The sequence below is a fragment of the Taudactylus pleione genome, unplaced genomic scaffold (genome assembly GCF_031769625.1).
Source record: "Taudactylus pleione unplaced genomic scaffold, aTauple2 ptg000005l, whole genome shotgun sequence".
In the NCBI taxonomy this organism is placed as follows: Eukaryota; Metazoa; Chordata; class Amphibia; order Anura; family Myobatrachidae; genus Taudactylus; species Taudactylus pleione.
In genome coordinates this window covers 17088932-17113943 of record NW_028284408.1, presented here as the reverse complement: position 1 = coordinate 17113943, position 25012 = coordinate 17088932, and the positions used below count along the sequence as shown (strand labels likewise).

The following is a 25012-nucleotide window of genomic DNA, read 5'->3' as shown; positions in this document are numbered from 1 at the left end:
GTAGAACCACAAGTACAAGCAAGCCTCCCCTGCATGCTGGTATTTGGAGAACCACAAATACCAGCATGTGGGGCATTACGGGCCCGCTGGCACTTGTAGTTCCACAACTAAAGAAATATGTAAATAAACAAACATACACAGTGAAAGTAAAATTTTAATTAAACATACATGCATACTCACACTCACACATACTCACCTAGTATCCGAAGTAATCCACAGGGGTACCTGAAAAAAGAATCCATATTCACCTCTCTTATGCATCGATCACGTCCACTTGTCCAAGTAGGCAATCCAGGGGTTAAAATAAAAAACGCAAAAAAACGATCCATGCGGACTGAGCAAAGGTATGTGTGTACACATACCTTTGCTCCGCGTAAATGATCGGGGCACACGTGTGCCCCGTCATTGAAGAGGCCGCCAGCCAATCAGGGAGCATCTCCGTCGGAGCAGCTCCCTGATTAGCTGAATACGGCCAGCCTGTGTCTCCCATAGACTTCTATGGTGTGAAATCCCCATTGAAGTCTATGGTGGGAACCGCTACATCGTAGCCGCAAGATTAATAGAGGTTAATCTTGTGGTTACATCAATGATACAATGTCGCGACATTGTATCATTGATGTAACCACAAGATTAACTTCTATTAATCTTGCGGCTACGATGTAGCGGTTCCCACCATAGACTTCAATGGGGATTTCACACCATAGAAGTCTATGGGAGACACAGGCTGGCCGCATTCAGCTAATCAGGGAGCTGCTCCGACGGAGATGCTCCCTGATTGGCTGGCGGCCTCTTCAATGACGGGGCACATGTGTGCCCCGGTCATTTACGCAGAGCAAAGGTATGTGTACACACATACCTTTGCTCAGTCCGCATGGATCGTTTTTTTGCGGTTTTTTATTTTAACCCCTGGATTGCCTACTTGGACAAGTGGACGTGATCGACGCATAGGAGAGGTGAGTATGGATTTTTTTTTTCAGGTACCCCTATGGATTCATTCGGATACTAGGTGAGTATGTGTGAGTGTGAGTGTGCATGTATGTTTAATTAAAATTTTACTTTCACTGTGTATGTTTGTTTATTTGCGTATTTCTTTAGTTGTGGAACTACAAGTGCCAGCGGGCCCGTAATGCCCCGCATGCTGGTATTTGTGGTTCTCCAAATACCAGCATGCAGGGGAGGCTTGCTGGTACTTGTGGTTCTACAACTAAAGACAATATGGAAACTTCATTTTTACACTTTACACTAACACTATCAACCCGGCACCCACGGCCATAGGGTGCCAGGGATAGCCCCAGGCTATCAGTCTAGGCCTGGGGTGCCCTGGAGAGGGGTACCCCTTTATTGGGGGGTACCCAACTCCCCAGGGATCCCCGGCCTGGACTGACTAGTGTTCAGGGATAATGCTTTGGCCGGGGAAACCGGTGAAAGGTTTTCCCTGGCTGTGGCATTATCCCCCCGCTAGAAAGAGTTCGGTGCTGGTTCTGGAAATTCAGGGGACCCCTACTCGTTTTGTCTCCTGATTTTCCAGGACCAGCTCAACAAAGCCTTGTGCTGGTTCTTAATATACAGGGGCCCCCTACGCATTTTGGCCCTGGATTTTTAGAACCAGAACAGGCTTTATAAAGCCCGGGGCTGGTTATGCTTTTGGGGAGGGGGTGCACATAATTTTTTTTTATTTAAAAACATTTTACATAAGTACACACAGAAACATGTACATATCTCATGGATATGTGCATGTTTCTGTGTTAATCTGACCTGCTCAGGATGTACTCGCTAGCCTGAAGCAGGTCTATTATTTGGGGACTTTTGGTAATCTTTTTTTTGCGAGTCTGAAACAGACACCCTATTACATTGGGCGAGTTGATTGTTTTCAATGTGAAAACATCTGGATGCGAGTTTGAGAATGGAGAATTTTAGTAACTCTGAAAAATGCGAGTTTTAGTGAACAGACACCCTATTACATTGGAGAGTTGTGAAAAATTGCGAGTTTAGCACCAAACTCGCAATTTACCAAAACAGACACCCTATTACATTTGGCCCTAAATGTTGGATCACATTTTATAAATAAACATCTCATAATAAATATACAAAAACAAATAGAGACAACCGTGATAAGGAGAGAAAAGAAAGAAAAGAGAAAAAGGGGGAAAGGAAAGATCCTCACTGCCAGGATCAGACACCTGCTTCTTGAAAAAGCCATGTACCATAGGGAAACGCGTCAAGGCTAATACAGCCTGACGGAGATTCTGTTTACGGAGGTCCAGCGCGGCCCAACATTCACACGGGAAACCAGTGGTCATACTTGGAATGACCACTCTGAATCGGCTCCTACTATACTCCATCTACAGCATGGCACCGTACACCGAGACCAGGAGCGCTGGAATTGTTATCCAAACATCTCAGACTGGAGCATAAACAAGAGGACAATATTGCAGTGAGTAGCAAAGGAATTTCTCCTACATGTTTATCTAATTATATCCTTTTAACAACTAAAGGATAATCATTCCAGCTGAATCTGTGCCTTTTACTATCCCATAATTGTGGAGGACTCATTATAATCATCTTTCCTTGCCTTAATATAAGGGACTGAATACTTGGTTACCATTTGAGATAGCAACTTTATACTGTGTATCTCTTTAATCAGCAACATTGAGTCTAATATTCAAGTTTATGATCTATGGTATCAGCAAGAAAAATAGTTTATATGCTCTATAAATTTTACTGATTGATATGTGATTATATTTTGTTTCCACTCCCGGGAGCTTATAGACTAGTTTATTTTGTGTTATTTTAATAAACGTATTTATAATTCAAGTGCTGTTCATGCAGTGTTTATGATGCTCTAAGCGCTTTTTGTAAATACTTCTTTGATTTAGCTATTTTTCTATTGGAGCCAGGCAATCTCCAATTTTTGGCAGCTGGAGCATCAGAGTTATATCCAGTACAGGTTCCCAGTAAGCGCCAGGGTTACTCTTTGTGATTAGTCTTCGTAGGAGGTTCAAAAGCCAGAAACTAGGGCGTAGTAATGAACATTCCCACTAGATATTACATCTACTGTACAGCACAAATTAGGCACTACAGCACCCCAGGATATATTTTAGCCAATAAACTAGGACAACGATACCAGCGAGATAAAACTTTATAATGCGTTTCTATCACCAACATATTGAGGGAGCTGGAGAATGTGTTACTAAAAATTTCCGGCCAATCTTCATCCCCCACTAATCCCTGCAAATCAACCTCCCAATCCCTCATGAATTTAGGAAAAGAAAAGAGGTGATCCATCAGTAATTTATAAATAAAGAACAAAGGGTGTGAGGGATAGGAATGGGACATGCACATGTTTTCAAACGGAGTGAGCCCAGGGCCATAGGCACTAGTGGGTCCGGACCACCCACTTTTGCCAGGTACATCGTATGGGGCAGATTCAATTAGCCGCAAAAAGCCGAGATCGGCAAAAAGCGTGATGTTTTTCATCTTATTTGTGTGTTTTGAGGCAAAGTTTTTGCCTGCTTACAAAATGCGCGCACCCCTTTTTCGCCCTATTCAATTGTAAAACAGGCGAAAATGCATATTGGCAAATTCAGCGAACAGCGGAACTGGTGAAAAAGGTAAATTTTTTGGGGTGGAAATCAGTCTGTATCCCCGATAAAGCCTAACCCACCCGGGAAATCAATATAGAAGTGTATTAATAACCCTAATAAAAGTAATTAGGGTACTTTAAATTTTGTCAAAGGGCTGTTATATGTATATTTGCATAAGTGTGGAAAATGATGGTAAGCATTTTTTGGGGGGGGGCAAATAATTGCTGTAGTTAAATTGGGGGTACATTAAAATGGGTGCTAGTATATTTTCGTGTCTATAAAGTGCAGATTTAAAAAAAATTAAAAATAAACCTGCTGCAGCCACCTGCCATCCTAAAAACACCTGCCCCAATCATACAGCACCCCAAAATACCCGACCCAATACTTAAAACCCATTTTTAAACACTTTTTTTTACATTTTTACCCAAAAAAATTACATATTTTTTGGGGGGGCTGAATTACGATAATCTTTTAATTTTTTTTGTCTAAGTAGTCATTAGGGGGGATGTCCAAAGGGTTCTAAACCAAGTCCCCCCATTTTTACGCCAAAATATGGATTTTGCACTTCTTTTCTCCTGCCTTTGGGTAGAGAAACTTTTTTGCCTGTTTTTGACTATAGGGTTTTCATATAGGTGAAAACATCCCGGAATTGAATAGGGCGATACTTCAGAAACAGGCGAAAACCATGCATCTGTGAAAACGTTTCACCGATCGTGGCTTTTTGCCTCTAATTGAATCCGCCCCTAGGTTGGGTCCTGAGAGAGGCTTAAAATACTTGCTAGCCAGGCCAACAAAATAGGAACTTACAGTGAGGTGCATAAATATTCGGACATTGACAGAATTTTCATATTTTGGCCTCTATTCACCACCACAATGGCTTTGAAATGAAACAAATTTCACTTGAAGAAGACAAAACTCAAGGGAAAATGCCCAAAGAACAAGCAGGAACTGAAGACATTTGCAGTAGAGGCCTGGCAGAGCATCACCAGGGATGAAACCCAGCATCTGGTGCTGTCTATGCGTTCCAGACTTCAGGCTGTAATTGCCTGCAAAGGATTTGTAACAAAGTATTAAAAAGTGAAAGTTAGATTTAGGATTGTTTAGTTTGTCCCATTACTTTTGGCCCCTTAAAAAGTGGGAGGCACATATAGAAACCGTTGTAATTCCTACACCGTTCACCTGATTTGGATGTAATTACCCTCAAATTAAATCTGAAAGTCTGCAGTTAAAGCACATCTTGTTTGTTTCATTTCAAAGCCATTGTGGTGGTGAATAGAGGCCAAAATATGAAAATTCTGTCAATGTCCTAATATTTTTGCACCTGACTATCTCAGCCTATATCCGTGATTACAATAGGATAGATTTTCCTAGTGATCTGACTGCTTGCAATGAGCTGGAAAATGAATGTAATCTACCAGTCTATGAGTACTGTAATACAGCCAAGAAAAGGTAAGGGGTAGATATCAGGCTATACTATTTCACACAAAAAAATAATAATTCAGACTCTTTATTAATGAGTAATATGTCGACAATATGCAATAACAAAAAATAACATTTTATTCCTTATATAGTTCTGATTTCACCATTGTATTTCAGCTCTTTTTATGATCGAGAAAATAACATTTTCACTAGCATCAGCTAATGGGAGATTGATAAATAACATAGAAGCAGCTGATCCATATTCTGATTCAGTCCACAACATTGATGAGTACTTCAATCATTTTCCAGTGTTGGACAATAAGCTAGTAAGTAAACCTAAAATAATAATAATAACAAAGACAACACAATACTGTATACGTATATTATGGATAAATGAGCCTTTATTATGAGTAGGGTTTATTTTCATTTTTTCATGTTATTTTAGAAGGTGCTGTCAAATCTGGTTCTTTGGACCTCACCGGGCCTAAAGAGAGCTCTCTATATATGTCAAGAATCAGTTGTTTACGGCCGGCTCGGAAATAATAAAAACACACAGCAAAGGGTCGTTTGAGATATTCTCTACAGTGTATTAATTCAGTTACATTTTTATAGCACTCTGGTAAAAGTCTGTCAACCCCCTCCTACTAGATATTCTGCCTAGCAATAAGATAAGCAGAGACTTCAGTACATTTAGAATTGTTCTTGGTTGTTCTTGGTTTGCACAGCCTGGCATTGGAATGTGCACGCAGTCCTATCCTTAAGATTGCTTCTCAGAAATAGCTAGCAAGTAAGTGAGAGTCACTAATCTATGCATTTCTAAACATTTCTTGAAAGTCATGTAGCTGACAGTGAAATAGGTTCATGAATAACATTTAGCACAAAATGGTATAAGATGGCTGCCGATATTACAAGATGGCAGCCGGACATACAGAACTTCCTTTCTCCCCGCCTACCCCATTCTGTGTCACTCCTGTGTGTCTTCCCCTCCCTTAAAGAATGTAAGCTCTTTCGAGCAGGGCCCTCTACCCTCTTGTGCTTCTCCCTACTGTAATTTAATTTATCTCTTACTCCCCACTAGGGCAACTAACACTTGGCTGCTTATGCGGACGTAAAGATCGCTAATATAGCAATGTTTATCCATGTCCTGTATTGTATTGTATTGTAAGTCAATGGTTACTTATTTGTCTATGTACTTTGTAAGGCGCTGCGGAACACTTGTGGCGCCATATAAATAAATGACAATAATAATAATAGTAATAATGTTAACTTTATCAGTGCTGTGTACAACCTCTGCTATTAATGGACAGTATCCTCTGTGTACCACTCAGGGTCATTCATCCCCTACCTCCCAAGACACCCAACATTATTGTACCACATCTGTTTACTACCATTGATGACACCATGGGCTTGACTTAGAGCTGCACGCAATGCATTTCACAGAGTGTACACACAAAAGCACTTTTGCGATTGAGGCACACAGTATAAGAGATGTATTGGAAAAGTGCTGGGCATTCCTGGGCATTGAATGGTGGGTGATGAAAGATGCACAGCTATAGTCCATCTTATGGATGCGTTATACAGTTTAATGGGCATGTTGCATTCTTTACTTACACAGACGCCCAATCATTCACTTTAGAGGTCATACTCAGGTGGTAAATATGCACCTGCCTAGGGCTGGTACAAGTTTCAATGGTGCGGACAATGGTGGCATTTAAAGATGCACGAGGCAGTATTACAGCATTTACAGATGCTCAATGTGGGTGTCTCAGTCATTGCACATTCATACGCATGGATGTACACAAGGGAAGGGCTTTGTAGTGGCATTAGCATAAAGTCACAGGCAGACGATCCACATCTGAATCAGGTCCTATGTCTGTAATATATGTGGCTTCTTATTAAATAACAGCCATGCTCATTTGACCATCCATTCTGCAAAGAGCCACTACCTGTATACTGCACTCACCTTTCCTGGGCACCTGAACACCCAATACTCTCTACACTCTCAGTATTGTTGTAATATCATAATGATACCGGCCAGGGGATATAGGGGCTACTAGGCATATAGATGAAGTATTGTTAAAGAGATATAAAGTGTTTTGTTATATTTTTGCCCATAAAAAAGGCTGTCTAGAGGACATGTACATGGGCGATGTTATTAAAAAAAAAAAAAACAGTTGTTTGGGTTTTTTTTCCCAATCTTTTCTCACATGTCCTGAAGTTAAGCATCTTGATTGTTTTGATCTTATTTAATCACTTTTGTGCTAAGGACATGTGAGACTTGTTTTCAACAGTTCCACTTCTCCTGAGCACAGCAGAAGTTGAAATGCAAAAGAAACACCTAAAAGACACCTGTATATGTGTCAAGAATCGGTTGTTTACTGGTAGCAACTGCTGGAGATGGAGTGGGGGTGGGGCTTGATGAATCATTGTGTCAGGGCATGATGATGTCATTAAGCCCTGCCCACTCCCAGCAACAACCATTTTGTCATTTGTAAAGTGCAAGGTGATGGGGGAAAGCTGAATGTAATAATTGTATTCTCTCTCCTCAATCCTAGTACACACACACTCAGGTTGACCCTTGTTATTGTCTGGTGATCACATGTGAACACCAAACACTATCACCCTGTACTGCAGGAATACTAGTAAACTCAGGGAATGGCGGGAGGTGATAAAAATAAAAAATGCCTGATCTCCCTAATCCTGGCACCTACACACTTTAGCAGTGATTACCAGATAATAACACCCAATGAATTAGGAACTCTAGATATGGAGATCCTATTGCCCAGATCTGTCTCTTTTTGGCTTCAGGAATCTTATTGATACCTGATATGACGAGGTAGGTTGTCTACTTTTTACAATGGTATGTCTTTTTTGGGGGTAACCATATTATTCCTACCCATTTTCATCAGCAAATTTGACTAAGTTAACATACATGGAGAAACAGATTTATGCTGAAGCAAGAGCCACTATGTACAGTATTTCTTGGTGGTAGTTAGAGAGAAATACCCAGATTTGCTTTTAGTTCACTTACTTACAATTTCAATTACAAAAAAAACTATTTTTGCCCTTTTGCGTTGATTGTCTTTGCCGTGCGAGGAGATACATACAGTATACACTCTGTCTCAATACGCAATGCGGTGCGAGACGCCTGGCGCAGGTGAACTATGCAGAGCGCTACAATGTAGTGACTTTGGGCCTGATTCAGAGCCGGTCGCTATTAGTGCTCGCTCGTTCAGAAAAAGAGGGTGGCTATTCATATGAACCATTCTCTCTTTGCGGTCTGTTGCCGCCTCTATGTCTGAACGAGCGAACAAAACATGCGGTCGTTTTTTTGATAAAAACGCCCCCTGGCCGCTCGCATCATACGTCATGTCCGCTATTTATTAGATTAATCGAGTACATCGACCAGCGTATGAACTGCTCGCTATTCTTGTGGTTGGTTTTTCCTACCACAAATTTGTGAGCAGTTCTGGCTATAAAATAACCCAGTGACGTGGTCAGTGACGCTGCTGTATTAATTATGCACACCCATAAAACGCCCGTTTTGACCTTTAAGCACGCCTGCGTTCTGATCTCCACTCCCCGTTTTCAAGCACCTTCCCCTGTTACCACCCACATACGCCTTATCCTGTCACTCATATTAGCAGGCATTCGCTATTTAGCGAACAAACGATTTTCAGCCGCACTGACTGGTTCGCATATGCGTATTACGATCCGTACGCATGCGCAGTTGGGCAAACATCGCTCGGAACGAACGAGCGGCCGCTTACTAGCGGCTCTGAATCAGGCCCATTTTCTTTAAAGTCGCACTGCAGAAGTAGCAGCAAAGCACCACTCAATCTGTACCAGAGACACCGGGCTGCGACCTTAACCGCATAGGAGTTACTGTAGGTTTACATATGTACAGAGTTGCAGATGAAGCACAATGGGACTTGGTGCTGCATTGTAGCACTTTATATAGATTCAGACTTATTCGCACACAGATGTACAAGTGGCACATCTGTACAAAACAAACTCATAGTATTTTCTGAAATGTCAAAATCTTCAGATAAAATAAGTTATTATAACATGTATAGATAGTGCAAAATACAATTACTGATAATGATGATGGAATGGGACCAGCCCAAAAAAGTGCCAGAATTACAGTGGTGAGAAAAGTCCCAGCTGTAAAAGGATTGAAGAGTCTTTCAAAAAGTGGTATGTATAAAGGAAATTAAAAAAAAGGCACATCATTTGTAAAATGTCTTTTAAACTGTCATTACGAGATACTGATCTATCTCAACTTCTCAACCTGGTGCATGAAGAAGATTTCTAGTTGCTGAGGGCCAAGGTTTGACTAGAACATATCTGGCTGACAACATTTGCTGAGTGCCACATGTTGTTGATTTATATTGGAACTAATGTCTTCCCTTGATGTTCATCCGGCAGAAAAGTCTCTTTGCAGATTTAAACCTGCAGCTTCGTCTAGGACACAATGTATCAATGGCTAGAATGTCATAAAGAGTCTCTCTGTGAGCTATAGAAGGTTATTTCACATGCCACACACCACACTTAGATGTGAAAGATGTACTCATTGTTTTGGGGGTAGTGTTTTTTTCTGGCTTTTCAGATTTTATGATGTGTAATACAGCCCCCAGTGTCAGTATCACTGTAGATTGAGACAATAAAAAAGATTTCTATACTGTGGGTACAGGAATATTTTAACAGAGTACATAAAATATGAATTCTTCTGCTTGTTCACAACCTTCATACTTATGGTAAATCAAACAGATTGGGTCACGGTGACACATATTATATGTCCCCGAGGTCACAAAGCCGTAAATAACAGATTTAGACTAGTTCATTCCCTTGTGACCAGAGTTTTTCATTTTTAATGTCTGGATAACACAGGAATTCGGAAAATAAACTGCTTTGGAAATAATATTTTTAGTACTATTTCCTTCTCCCTCGCTCTAAGAATGAATGCATAGTATATCCACTTTATTTTATGAGGGTGTCTGTGCTCTTCTCCTAGAGGGGTTTACAGGAGGTGCTGCAGTATATAAAATATTTATCAGTGAAGGTTATTAGAAAATTTTCTTGTGCATTGGTTACCATGTATAAGTCTTCAATGTTTACTAGTTTAAATAAAGAGCTATGATACCTACAAATCAGATGTATATAAAAATAATAATGTTATCCTTTGTACAGTATAGCGCAAATATATTCTGCAGTGCTTTATAACATGGGCAACATTCTATATGTTAGTCACTTTATACACCTTAATTGTGTATAATACAGTAAATATCCACACAAGTCTAGTCTTGTTTTTGGCATTTCACAAAAAGATTGATAACCCTTTATTGCTTACAAACTAAGCCTGATGATCCAATTTACAACCGGAAATATTGACATAAAGAGAGAGAAAACATTTGAAAATATTTTTAAAAAAAAATTTAATTGGCTCAGTTTAGAGGCACATAATTTATTAGCTACTTCCACGCACTTTTATTAAGATGCAAGCGTTTTCTAACTTTTCATTATTTTTCGATTAAAAACATAAAAAGTAAACAAAACAGATATTTGTTCAGCACTGAGGTCCTGATTCAGACCCGTATGCTAAGAAGTGTTCGCTTGTCGCTGGCCGATTTTCGCATTCTGTGCATGCATATGCATCGCAGTGCGCACACGCAAACCAGTACGAAAGCTCAGGAAGCGTTCGCTCACTGTGCATAGACTGCCCAGCAGAGTGAGTGACAGGAGAAGTCGTTTCTGGGTGGTGACAGAGGCTGGACATTATAAACGGGGGAGTGGAGGTGCGAACGTAGGCGTGCATGAGTGTCAGGGCCGGATTATAGGCAGGGCGACAGGCGGTCATCCCTGGGCCCCCACACATAGGGGGCCCCCACACCCTGTTCCCTGCCAGTACTACTGAGACCGACGAAGTGCAGCATTTAGCTGTCTCCGCTGCAGTCCTCCATCACTTCAGCCGGGCAGTGCTCGCTGAGCATTTGGGCTCAGAGCGTGGTGTGGCACTGCTCCGGCCAGCAGGCTGTGCAGTGGGGCTGTACAGCAATGCAGGCGTGACATCAGAGGTCACGCTGCGCAGCCCCACGCCAGCCCATCCCATCAACAGCTGCGTCTGGAACCCGCGGAGGTGAATCGAAGACAGGAGCTGCAGGTGCTGCCTCGGGTCACTGGCTGCTGTTGTGTTATTGCCTCAGCCCAGAGGGTGAGTCAATTAATGTTTTTTTTTTCTTTCTTTTCTTAAAGTGTGGTGCTGCTGGTGGGCTGGTTGCGGGGTTGGGGGGGGCACACTGTGTGTGTATGTGTATATATATATATATAAACTCAGATCACTGTTAGGGGGCCCCACATGTTTGTTGCCCAGGGGCCCCCACAGACCTTAATCCGGCCTTGCTAAGTGTCCTAATGCCGTTTCAGAGATGTGCGTAATTAACAGGCAGCGTCCTAGTACACGTCACCTGGTTGTATTTCACACTGAAGTGATCACAGTGCTTGCAGTAGGGTAAAGTCGATGTAGCGATGGTTGCATACACTTCCTGGAGATGGCGTGCGCAAGTGGGCGTCTGCATACACAAAGTGATCGCACGCCAAGACATGCTTATGCCTTGCTGTGTGATCCCCAGCCTTGCTGGGTGTGCGCTAAATCTGCATACGTATGCATCTAGCAACTGGGTCTGTAGGAGCTCCTGAGTTTGGTTGGCTATCACGAACACTTCTGGAACACTTGATTGTTGAATACGAGGGCTGACTTAAAAGTACAGACACTGATTTTTTTATTTAGAATCAGATGACTCCACAGGATCTGAACATTTTTCTTTTTAAAAGTAGCCTCCTTCACATTCAATACATTTTTTGCAGCGTTTCAACAACGATTCAAAAACATGCAGTAGTCTGTTTTGTGACATCACTTTTAGTGTTGCAGCTGTGGCATTTTTCACTTCATCTGTTGAGAATGGGTTGGGTATGGCTTTCCCATACTGGGACATCGACAGGGTTAACATACCAACAATTGTTGGTCGGTATGCTAACCCTCCCCCTCTCCCTACCCTAACCCTCCGTTCCTAGTACCTAACCCTAACCTCCCCCCTCCCCTAGTGGTTGAACCTAACTCTCCCTCTCCGCACCCTAAACCAAACCCTCCCCCACTTAGTGCCTAACCCTAAACCTCGCACCCTAATCCTCCCCTTAACCCCTGATACTTACCTTCAGGATGCCGATGGTCAGTATTCTGGTGTCGGGATCGCGGCTGCTGTTGGGATTCCGGCCCTGGCATTCAGACCATCGGCATCCCGCCATCCAGGATGCTAACTACATCCCATTGAAAACTTCTTTCTGCGCTAATTTTTCAGGGTTGGGAATGTCCAGAAACCACAGGGCGCTAAGTCCGGGCTATATGGAGGGTGTTATAGTCCTGTCCCATTAATTTCAGTCAGTGCTCCCAATGCAACAGCAGCAACATGTTTCTTCAGCAAATGTGGTCTTTTCTTCCTCATGGTTCCACGTACATGTGTTTACAGGGGACCCCAGTGCTGTAGGATCATACCGTGTGCATCAAAGAACAGCAGAAGCGGCCTGGGAGAGAGACATGGGAGAGACTCTGGAGCCGGAGGAGTGGGTTAAAATTTGAGAACTTGCTGCTAATCCTTTATTTACATCATAATCAGGGAAAATACTTTGATATGTTCATATAGATGGTATCTGGTACCTACCCGCATTCGAGCCCTATTTCCCCAGTCATCCGATAGATGCTGGAGGGGCTGTGGAGTAGAGGGTACCCTTGCAAATATCTGGTGGCAATGCCCTAAAATTAAGTGCTTTTTTGACATGGTACATCATCTGATTCTCTCCATCACGAATATTTCACTTCTGCATTGCTTTTCCTATTGTCTTCTACCGCGACCCATCCCTGATGGTGATAGACGCACCCAAACACTTGTTCGGCACATTCTTAATGCAGCTAATTGTGCTGTCATGGATTGCTGGAAAAAGGTAGACCCCCCTCCTCTCCTGCTGTATTCAACTCAATTTGGCACACTTACCATGTAGAATATATCTCTATGCTATTTACATGAGTGCCCACGCAAATTTGCTGAAATCTGGTTCCCCTGGATTTCTTATCATGAGGTTCGTCCACCACCTAAATAGTGCAGTACGGCTAATTGTTTCTCCACCGTATGCTTGCTGTAACATTTCATTCGTTTCATTCCCACTTTTTCCAAGTTTAACACAAAATGCAATCGCACATCTCTGACGTAATCTCACAGACACGTCTTCCTCATCCGTCATGGCAGCACAAACGGTGTAATGGTTAGCATTACTACCTCACAGCGCTGAGGTCATGGGTTCAATTTCCACCACGGCCCTACCTGTGTGGAGTTTGTATATTCTCCCTGTGCTTACGTGGGTTTCCTCCGGGTGCTCCGGTTTCCTCCCACACTCCAAAAATATACTGGTAGGTGAATTGGCTCCCAACACAAATTAACCCTAGTGTGTATGTATGCGCGCATGTGATAGGGAATATAGATTGTAAGCTCCACTGGGGCAGGGACTGATGTGAATGGGCAAATACTCTCTGTAAAGCGCTGCGGAATATGTGTGCGCTATATAAATAACTGGTAATAAATAAATAAATAAATAATGAAATGTACAAAGATCTTCCACTCGCTGTGACCAAACAAAGAAGACTACGGAAGTCCAACCGCAGGTTCAGACACATTGATGCATGAGCTTCACAATAACCAGCATAGTGTTGCCACGTCTACCTATGGGACAGAAAAACAGAGTAGGTCTCATTACTTTTCAATCAGCCCTCGTAGAAACTGTTTCCCTTAAAGTAATACTGTAGGTGTTTGTGATATATTATGCAAGAAGGCAGCAGCAGAAAACTGTATTTTGTTGCGTGAAAACCAGCTTTGGGTCTTGCTGTAGTCTCTGTTCTGTACATGAATTTTCAATGATCTACATTCCTTCTAGTCATATTATTAATGTCCAGGGGACCACAATAAATCTTGGGCATGGTAACAATTGCATAACTACCAATGTTTAATGGGCTGGAGCCCCTTGTTATTTGTACCCATCATTTTCTGCTTTTCATTTTATGCCTTTACTGGTGTGAGTGCTTCCAAAATAAATATGTCTTGGCAAATAATACGCAGTACTTTTATGTCTTTCTGTGACGTCTAAGTCTATCTCACAGCTGGTAAAGTAACTAGGATGATGGCTACATTGCATAGAGAACAATGGAGCTGTTTTGATTGTTCCTCCATCTTTATTGTCTGGTCCATGCCAAGAGATGAGCTGGATTCTTTTTTTAATTATTTTTCCAACTCTTCTTCTGTGCTAACTAGCTAACTGTGGAAGATAGGCACTTCTAAGTCCAACTTTGTTTCAAACTTAAAAAGAGCATGATATGATGATCTTCCAATAACTTTACCAATGCATGCTCGGGTCATCCATCACCACATGTGCTGCAGCGCTGTTTGGTGACACCATCCGAGGGGATGATGGTGTCACTCCCTCTGATGATGTCACCGGTGCTACTCTAATCCCCCTAGTGACGCCACTGAACATACAAACTCCACTCAGATTGGCTATGAATGGGAATTGAACTAATTACTTATGGGCTGTGAGGCAGTAATGCTGAACACTATGCCAACCATGATGCCCCAACTCTTGCATGAATCTGCAAACATTCAATAATAATTCAGAAACTTTCCATTAAAAGCATAGAATGGTGTGGAGTTAATTGGGACAAAATAAAATTTTGTGTTTTGTGGTTTTTAATGTGAAAGCTAGATGGAAATCACACATGAATTTGCTGAGTCTGTTGGAATCAGTAAACCTAGTGTTTCAAGGCTTCTTAAAACTGAAAGCGAAACCGGGTCAGTGTCACCGAAACAGTAGGATCAATGTTGATGGAAATTAAGACAACATCCCAACTGACAAATTGTTGAAAAGGTGATATTGGTCCAGATAAAACAAGCCAGGATTTACAAAGAGACTTAGCAGCTAGTAGTGTACTGATTGATTCTTCAACAGTGTGGTAGGGACTTCTAAAAGTGTGAAGAATGCCTTACAACAAAAATAAACAAAACTTTCGTAAAACAAGTTATTGCAGCTAAGGGCGGTCATAGCATAGCAATTAGTAATAATATGTAAATAATTCTATGTCTTTATTTTTTAATAAACAATACAAAATAATTTGCGCAGAACAATGTGTATCATTTTGTATTACACACCATGCCCACAGGACCTAGGACCATCTATTTATTTGTAGTAATCTTCAACTGGTATAATATACACAGCTGGTATGCAGTAACTATGAGCCTGATTTTTGAGTTGGGAGTAAAACAAATAAATGCAAGTAACTTTGTACATTGGCAAAACCATGTTGAACTGCAGGTGGGGCAAATGTTACGGTTACCATTAAGATTATCGTTGGGGTTTGCATTTGGTTTATGGTTAGAGTTAGGGTTACAGTTACCGTTAGGGTTAGCATTTGGGTAACGGTTAGCAATAGGGTTACCATTAAGGTTAGCATTTGGGCTATGGATAGGGTTATCATCAGGAATACCATTAGAGTAACATTATGGTTAGGGTTACCGTTAGGGTTAGCATTTAAGTTAAAATTAGAGTTACCATTAGGTATATCTTTAGGGTTAGAATTTGCATTATGGTTAGGGTCAGGGTTATCATTAGGATTGCCGTTATGGTCAGGATTAGTATTTGGGTTATGGTTAGAGTTAGTGTTAGGGTTACCATTAGGATTATCGTTAGGGTTAGAATTTGCTTTATGGTTACAGTTAGGGTTATCGTTAGTGTTATCACTATAGTTAGGGTTATCATTAGGGTTAGCATTTGGGTAAGTATTAGTTAGGGTTACCATTTGCTTTATGGTTAGAGTTAGGGTTATCGTCAGGAATACCATTAGGGTTAGGGTTATCGTTAGGTGGGGTTAGCATTTTGGTTAGTGTTAGGATTACCATTAGGGTTAGCATTTGGTTTATGGTTAGAGTTAGGGTTATCACTAGTGTTAACATTAGGATTACCATTATGGTTAATTATGGTTAGGGTTGCCAGTAGAGTTACTGTTAGGGTTAGAGTTAGGGTTAGCATTTGGGTTAGGGTTAGCCTTAGGTTTAGCACTTGGGTTATCAGTAGGATTATCATTAGGGTTAGCATTTCCTTTATGGTTACAGTTAGGGTTATCATTAGTGTTAGCATGATGGTTAGGGTTATCATTAGGGTTAGCATTTGGGTTATAGTTAGAGTTAGGGTTACCAATAGGAATACCATTATGGTTAGGGTTACCAGTAGGATTACATTATGTTTAGGGTTAGCATTTGGGCTGTGCTTAGCATTTGGGTTATGGTTAGGGTTACCAATAGCATTTTCATTAGGGTTAGCATTTGCTTTATGGTTACAGTTAGAGTTATCGTTAGTGTTAGCATGATGGTTAGTTTTTTATTGTTAGGGTTAGCATTTGGGTTAGAGTTACCAGTAGGATTACCATTAGGGTTAGCATTTGGGTTATGGTTAGAGTTAGGGTTATCATTAGGGTTACCAATAGGATTACCATTATGGTTAGGGTTAGCATTTGGGTTAGGGTTAGAGTTAGGGTTAGCATCATTCATTAGGTCACAAGGTCACCCACAGCTATGCGAGCGGCCAGGAGGCCGCTCCAAGTTTAGGTAGGAGGGCCCTGATTCAGAGCGAGCGCTCTGGTCAGAGCATCCGGCTCTGAATCAGGCCCTGGGTTCGAGTCCTCTCAGCTAAGAACTGTAAACTGAGATGCTGTCTACACAAGCTAATTAAAATGGGACTGTTGAAGATTGGAAAAATGTCACATGGTCTGATGAATCTCGATTTCTGCTGCAAAATGCAGTCAGTAGGGTCACAATTTGGCACAAACAATGGATCCATCCTGCCTTGTGTCATTTGTTTGGTGTGCTTGTGATGTTGGTGGTTTAATAGTTTTCTCTTGGCACACATTAGGCCCCCTAATACCAACTGAGTATCAATCCAATGCTTACCTGTGTATTGTTACTGACCAATTAAATCCCATTATGACTACAGTCTGCCCATCTTGTAATTGCTACTTCCATCAAAATAGCAACATGTCCCACAAGGCACGTCATCTTATGCTGGTTCCATGTACATGACAATAAGTTCAGTATTTTCCAATGACTTCAACAGTCACCAGATCTCAATCCAATAGAGCACATTTTGCATGCTGTGGAATGAGAGATTCCAGTATAAATATGGAGTTTACAAATCTGCATCAACTATGTGATGCTATCATGTCTACATGGGCCAAAATCTCTTAAAAATGGTTCCATCACATGTTCTCAGGGCCACAATTGCCTGTGGCTGAAAATTCTCGGGGTATTGTGAGACGCAGTGGGTCCCTACCATATTCTCTAAGTTTCGCGCAGAATTTAAGAAAAATGAAAAAAGTGAGAAATCGATCCCACATGAAAGTGAGAATATGAATGTTCAAATAGGCCATGTCCACTAAGGGTGTCTGTTCGAACTGGAGATAGCTACTGCGAAGCCTCCAGTATAGCTCCTCCGGGGATGATGCTTCATTCCCTTACCAAGATGGTCGCCAGTACTATTACTGCACATGCGCATCTTTTTTACTGTGTATGAGTGACATATTGGGAGACATCTAGCCCTTAGCTCCAGCGACCTGCGATCTTTCACCCACATTGACCGCCCACATTGACCGCTGTTCCGCATACCTGAGACAGTCACCAACTGGTGATCTGCCTAAACCATTCTCCATTACAAGCACTGTTTCATGCTCCTCCTCTATCAGTGTAACAGTGGGTACTGCTGTACTACCGCTTGCATAATGAAGCACCACTGCCTGGTTAAGCTACACTAGACTGGTTCTTGGGTCATGTTGGTATCGGCTGGTGTGTACATTTGAATCTGGTAAAACCACCACCTGTACACACATTTCTAACAGGAACAACCATGGAAGTAGATGATCCAACTGTTGCAGACCCATGAGGAAGTTTGTGATAAATTAAACTAGTTGGAGGTTCCTGCTCTTTTTCCAAAGACACGTTTACCCAGGAAGGACCACTGTAATTGGGAGCTCCCACTTACCTGAGTACAGTCTGTAGCATTCGGATCATCTCCTTCCATGGATTGGGTGAATTGTATTTGATTTGCTGATTGTTAAGATTTTATTATGTACATGTTTACATACATATACATTTTTATAAAGTACTAAAATTACTACACCATGAATTCTCTCCATTTGTTTGGTGCTGGGCTATATTTCAGATTTGGAGATTATTAAAAGTGGATGGAAAACTGCCCTAAGAAAGGTCCTTATCTGAATGTACCATTATTCTGAGTGGATTGATATTTAGATTAGCATACACATATTTGGATAATAGTACACACAATACTCACCTTATGTCCACAATTTAGTGTATTATTTACCGCACTATGGGCCTGATTCATTACAGATCACTATTGTGATTACGCACGCAGACGGCTGATTGTTAGTACTGTGCATACGCATGCATCGCAGTGCGCAAAGAAATCACTGCGATTGCAGAGATCACGCAGACCCATCGCAGACCAATCGCAGAGTGATTGACAGGAAGTCAGTATTAGGGGGGTGGTTGGTGGAACGCAGGCGTGCCTGTCCATTTGAACACCGTTACAGGGGCGGGCATAAATTAGCCACTGTGATGGCATATGCAGCTTGAGTACTCACTGCGTGCGATGAGGTTAGCAATTTCTGAGTAAGGTCAGACCTGTAATTGTGCATGAAGGGCCGATGTTACTCGATGTTTCCGATGTATACGCAGGATTGCAATGTATATGTGCGAAAGCGGTAGATGGCGTCTCTATGCTGGCTTTGGGCATCTCTATAATATCTTTGCGATTGCAGTAATTAGCATATTTTCGCAATAGACATGCGTGCGTAATCACAGTTGCGATCCGTAATGAATCAGGCCCTATGAGTACCTTTTTGTTTTGTCATTCCATGTCTGTATTTTAAATCCATCTGCTGGAAAGGATTTCACAAGAGGAGCATCTTTTTAATAATCATTACTGTCTTTTTACTGAGTTGTCTACTCAATGTGCGCGCAGTGGAAGCATGGGTGCGTGCCCCAATGGCTCCCACTGCGGGCAAGATGGGACAGACTTCGGCAAGTAGTTCCGGACACAGTGGTAGGTATTATGAATTCCTATTTAACCTCTATACCATAAAGTCGCTATTTAGCATTGCGTACGCATATGAAATTATCACTTTCTAAACTTTGAGTGTGGTTCCAAAGCACAAAAGTTATTCACATAAAAAGCAGATAGTTACACGATTTGATCTATATTACAATTAGCGCAAAGGTTATACAATATACAAGGTTTAGTCGATACATACGCATGTGCTCTGTATCCAGATTTCCCGGCATCAACTACGAAACCTCCGCCAACAGAAAGAAAAGATGACTAACTACCAGATCCAGGGTGCTTGCATATGTACCCTTGCAGAGATAGGCAATACAATAGAACAAGTTGGCATAATCCCATTGGTTCTTCCTCCTGGTTCTTCTATTACGATACAGTTCATAGGTCAGTTTGTATTGTAATAGTTCAGCCCTCCAACAGCTCTTTGTGTGCATTTTCCCGCTGAAGAACAAGTCTAAACTGTCTAATAAACATTACATTATTATTATTATTATTATTATCCTTTATTTATATGGTGCCACAAGTGTTCCGCAGTGCCTTACATAGTACATAGAACTAACAAGTAAACAAGAAATAAGAAACTTACAGTACATTACAGTGCAGGACAAGGACACAATTTATATACATTGCTGTTAGACACTCACAATAAGCAGCAGGGAGTTGGCAGTCATGTGTTAGGTGCCCTAATGGGTAAAAAAGAGTTAAAGAAAATGTAAAGAGAAGCACATGAGGGAAGAGGTCCCTGCTCGTGAGAGCTTACATTCTATAGGGGAGGGCAGACAGACAGGCATGACACAGAAGAGGACACAGAGTACATTTCAATGCCTAGCTCTCTATGATCCATAATTCGCAGACGCATGTTGCGATCTCCTTGTCGATGGAACCGGAAATCTGCAAATAAACAGTTTAGAATAGCACCAAACACGGTCTGCTTATCATGTACTAAACCTAGATATCAAAATACCTGCATTTCACAACATAATTGATAACATATACAACCTTTAAAATTAACCTTAATGCTAGGGAACCTTTTTGTGTAAGTATGCAATGTGTCAGTGTGGGGATATTAAGAAAAGATGCTAGTATGCATTGTGCGTCTATGTGTTCGTGCAGTACACCATGGTACGTGCTTTGCGGGGTTGTTCATATTATAGGTAGTAATAAATGTACGTATTTGTATAATGAGGACTTTTAACCTAGGGCAGTGGCAGACTCATGACGCTAATAATCATAACAGTGCCGTACACGGGGTATCATACAGTCGCTACTATGCGTGGTGCGTTTTATGTGTAGTGTGCTTTGCTAACCAGTGCAACTGTGCTCTGTACATCTTGTATATTATATGTATGATTTAATGTGCGCATGGGGTATGGTGGGACTTTAAACAATATGCGGTAGCAATGTAGTCGCACGATGCTAATAATAGCATATTAGCATTGCACATAATGGTTTCATGCTGATGACTGCAAATAAGAAGGGAGAGAGTCCGCACAAGTAATGTAATGTTAAATTGTTTTGTTATAATAGAATAGAATTAGAAAATACCAACATAATAGTCTATCACATCAAATAAATTCTGGATGACATTGGGTTGGTGGTGCACCCCAAATTTGTGCAAAACACATATGACAAAGTTTGGGTGGAGAACGAAAACTTAGGAAAAAGACAAATATGTCTAACTGGGCGCACTCTTATAACAGTATATACAAAGAGAAATAAAAAAATAGGAATTAATTAAAACTTAACTTTTAATGAAAATCAATTACGAAGGCAAAATCTCTTCACCGTATTAGATCACACTTATTTATGGGCCTACGTATAGATACAATAATCAAAATATGTAGATGTTGAGTCAAGGTGATACACACACAATAATTGTTGTGTTTCCTGCGAGGAAAGCCTAAGCACAGAAAGCATGGGGTGATATACAATATATGAGATATGTCTATTATAATTAGTCCATGCTAAAAGGCATAATGCAGGAAAAGGATGGCGAAAATAAATGTTTAACTAAAAGGATCTCTAAAGTCCTGTTTTGTGATTAAAGTCCACAATGGACACAGGAACACCACACATAACACACATCAAATATGACTGACAGAAAATAATAAATAATGAATCAATTCTATACGAATGATATGTACAGTGTCAGTCAATATGATCGCTACTGACACCAGTTATCGTTGATTGGTAAAGTCTGCAATGGACACGGAGACACCATACACAAAAAGCATCAAACATAAAATGAATCAATGCAGTGCGTTTGATATATATGAAGTCAATCGGTAAGATCGCCACCGATGCCAATCACTGTTAAATTCTCCCAATATTAATAGATATTATAAACACGGATAATTGTAAAAATATTAATTGACAAGGTGCAAAACCAGGCTAGACCTCAAGACAAAGGGGTCTAAAACCTGGGTGTATAGGAATAATGTTGGGAGTCACATGATTGGAGAGAAACAGTAAAGTCTGAGGTGAGAGAAGCGCTCTAAGTCTCTTCTGCTGTTCCCAGTCAATCAAACTGGAAATGAGAGAGTGACAATGGCGTACCCTCAGATGAAACAACAGAAAGGCACTTCTGCTTTCTGAGATGTAGCTGTGTCTGAGCCCTGATACCGCAGGGCATTGCAGGGGGAGTCACTTGCTAAGAACTCAGATGAGAGAGCGCATCTGAGCGATAGTGAAAGTACCTGTGTCAGAGGTGATTAGGTTGGAGTGTGGTGTGTGTGAGATCCAGGAGCTGAATGCTGTCACCGCAGGACGCGCGTTTCGCCGGGAGGGCTTGATCACCTGGTCACCGGGAGGGCTTGATCACCTCCCGGCGCGTGTGTGAGATCCAGGAGCATTCAGCTCCTGGATCTCACACACACCACACTCCAGCCTAATCGCCTCTGACACAGGTACTTTCACTATCGCTCAGATGCGCTCTCTCATCTGAGTTCTTAGCAAGTGACTCCCCCTGCAATGCCCTGCGGTATCAGGGCTCAGACACAGCTACATCTCAGAAAGCAGAAGTGCCTTTCTGTTGTTTCATCTGAGGGTACGCCATTGTCACTCTCTCATTTCCAGTTTGATTGACTGGGAACAGCAGAAGAGACTTAGAGCGTTTCTCTCACCTCAGACTTTACTGTTTTTCTCCAATCATGTGACTCCCAACATTATTCCTATACACCCAGGTTTTAGACCCCTTTGTCTTGAGGTCTAGCCTGGTTTTGCACCTTGTCAATTAATATTTTTACAATTATCCGTGTTTATAATATCTATTAATATTGGGAGAATTTAACAGTGATTGGCATCGGTGGCGATCTTACCGATTGACTTCATATATATCAAACGCACTGCATTGATTCATTTTATGTTTGATGCTTTTTGTGTATGGTGTCTCCGTGTCCATTGCAGACTTTACCAATCAACGATAACTGGTGTCAGTAGCGATCATATTGACTGACACTGTACATATCATTCGTATAGAATTGATTCATTATTTATTATTTTCTGTCAGTCATATTTGATGTGTGTTATGTGTGGTGTTCCTGTGTCCATTGTGGACTTTAATCACAAAACAGGACTTTAGAGATCCTTTTAGTTAAACATTTATTTTCGCCATCCTTTTCCTGCATTATGCCTTTTAGCATGGACTAATTATAATAGACATATCTCATATATTGTATATCACCCCATGCTTTCTGTGCTTAGGCTTTCCTCGCAGGAAACACAACAATTATTGTGTGTGTATCACCTTGACTCAACATCTACATATTTTGATTATTGTATCTATACGTAGGCCCATAAATAAGTGTGATCTAATACGGTGAAGAGATTTTGCCTTCGTAATTGATTTTCATTAAAAGTTAAGTTTTAATTAATTCCTATTTTTTTATTTCTCTTTGTATACTGTTATAAGAGTGCGCCCAGTTAGACATATTTGTCTTTTTCCTAAGTTTTCGTTCTCCACCCAAACTTTGTCATTCATGCTGATGACGCAAGATGACGTCGTCAGGGGCAACATAAAATGGCATTGTGCAGATTCTAATTTTACAGTTTAGGTCTCAGCCAATCATCCGGCTTCGACAGTATTGGAGCTGGGAGGGTGCGGTGAAGTAATAAGGGGTCAGGACAGTGTGACGGGGAAGTCATTATTGCACTGCAATTGACTAGATCTGGGAGCGGGAAGCAGCAGAAATAACGTGGGCTAGCTACAGCAGAGGGTGTGGACAAGCAGCAACCAAAGACTGAGGTGACCCAGCAGTCAGGTCCCATAAGCTAATATATATATAAAGAGAGAGAGAAATAGAGTGAGTGGGAGAGATTATAGACAGTCAGTGCATTGAAAACTTATCTCTCTCTCTCTCTATATATATATATATATATATCTTGCATTAACAATAATTCAACTATTGCCTAATCAATCACTGTGTGTGTGTAAATGTATATATGTGAACTGGTGAACTGGTTTTGTTAATGTAAGGTAATTGAGGGCAGGTAATCTCTATGTCTTTTGTTCGTTTGTACCCTGTAGAGCCAATGGAAGTTATTTCATTGGCATGTAAATCAATAATGGAATTCTGTCAGCAGAAAACTGCAATTAACTGTAGAGGACATTGGTAAACTAAGTTTTTCACCTAGGGCTGCATATAAAAAATGTGAGAATGCCTACCTGACTCTTAAAAGAGTGTGTGTGGGGGGGTTAAACAAATAGCCCTCTGACTAATAGGGTATCTAGACTTTACACAGGATCATAGACCAAAGCCATATGATACCTATTTTGACAAAATTTATATCTCTATGACAGCTATGAGTTCCTACAATCATAGAAATATACCTTACATCTGTATGCCAGTCAGGTGTGATTTAAGAATACCTGGGACTTATGGTTTGGGAAAAAATTAGGTATCTAACTTAACACACCTCACAGAAATGCTATATTTACATTCATTTGATTGCTTAAATAATAGAGATTATTGTAATCACACAGTTTCATGCAGTTATACAGGGAAAATTATGTACAGTTATTTGTACTTAAGTTATATATAATTGAAAAGAAACAACATAAATTTCAATGTGATAACAATGATTACATTAGTGACAATATCTTTAAATGGCAAAAGAATCAAATAAGCAGAAACTCAAGACATATATACAAATATTCTACTTCAGAAGCCGAAACATCGGAAGGAGAAACATCGGATGGCACAGTAATGAATACATCTTATAAAGGAGTAAAAGACACACGTTTTTTAGGGTTAGGTCACAAAACACCTTCTAGAGCTTCCTACAGAAGGACAAGGAGGGGAGGAAAACGATAAAAGCCAAAGGAAAAGGGAGAGAGGAGAATGGGGTCAAAATGTACAGACGAGAAACCAAGAAGTAAAAGAAAATGAAAACTTACAAATTGTGAATCTTACAGATAGAAGACTTAATGTATACCATCACAAAGTTCTTTCTAAAGGAATATCATTTTCTCCTACTAAGTCTATGAATAGATTCAAACTAGACTAGGACTTGAACCTATTCACAAGAAAATCATCCTTATAAAATTCTTCATTAACAAAGACAACTTAAAAGACAATTTACCCAATAGAATGGAGATAGATCGATTATTTAATGAGGAAGACATGCATGCCCTAGAGATGTTACAAGAACTGTCAAATGAGAACAAAGACACACCAATGGAGAAAGCAAGAGATAGTTCCTTGAAGAAATTATCTACCTTCTTCCCAAACTTTCAAATATGCCCTCAGGTTAAAATATATATGGAACTAGATTCAAAAGATCTTGATGAG

The 25012-nt window shown here is 40.9% G+C and overlaps 1 protein-coding gene across 1 annotated transcript in view; it reads left to right on the top strand.

Annotated features, from left to right (window-relative positions):
• Positions 1-25012, top strand: part of ERICH6B (glutamate rich 6B) — a 244794-nt gene that overhangs the window by 120570 nt on the left and 99212 nt on the right. Inside the window, exons 11-12 of the mRNA XM_088477424.1 lie at positions 5181-5333; positions 14739-14744. Coding sequence (XP_088333550.1) covers positions 5181-5333; positions 14739-14744 — 159 coding nt within the window. The remainder of the gene's footprint in view (positions 1-5180; positions 5334-14738; positions 14745-25012) is intronic.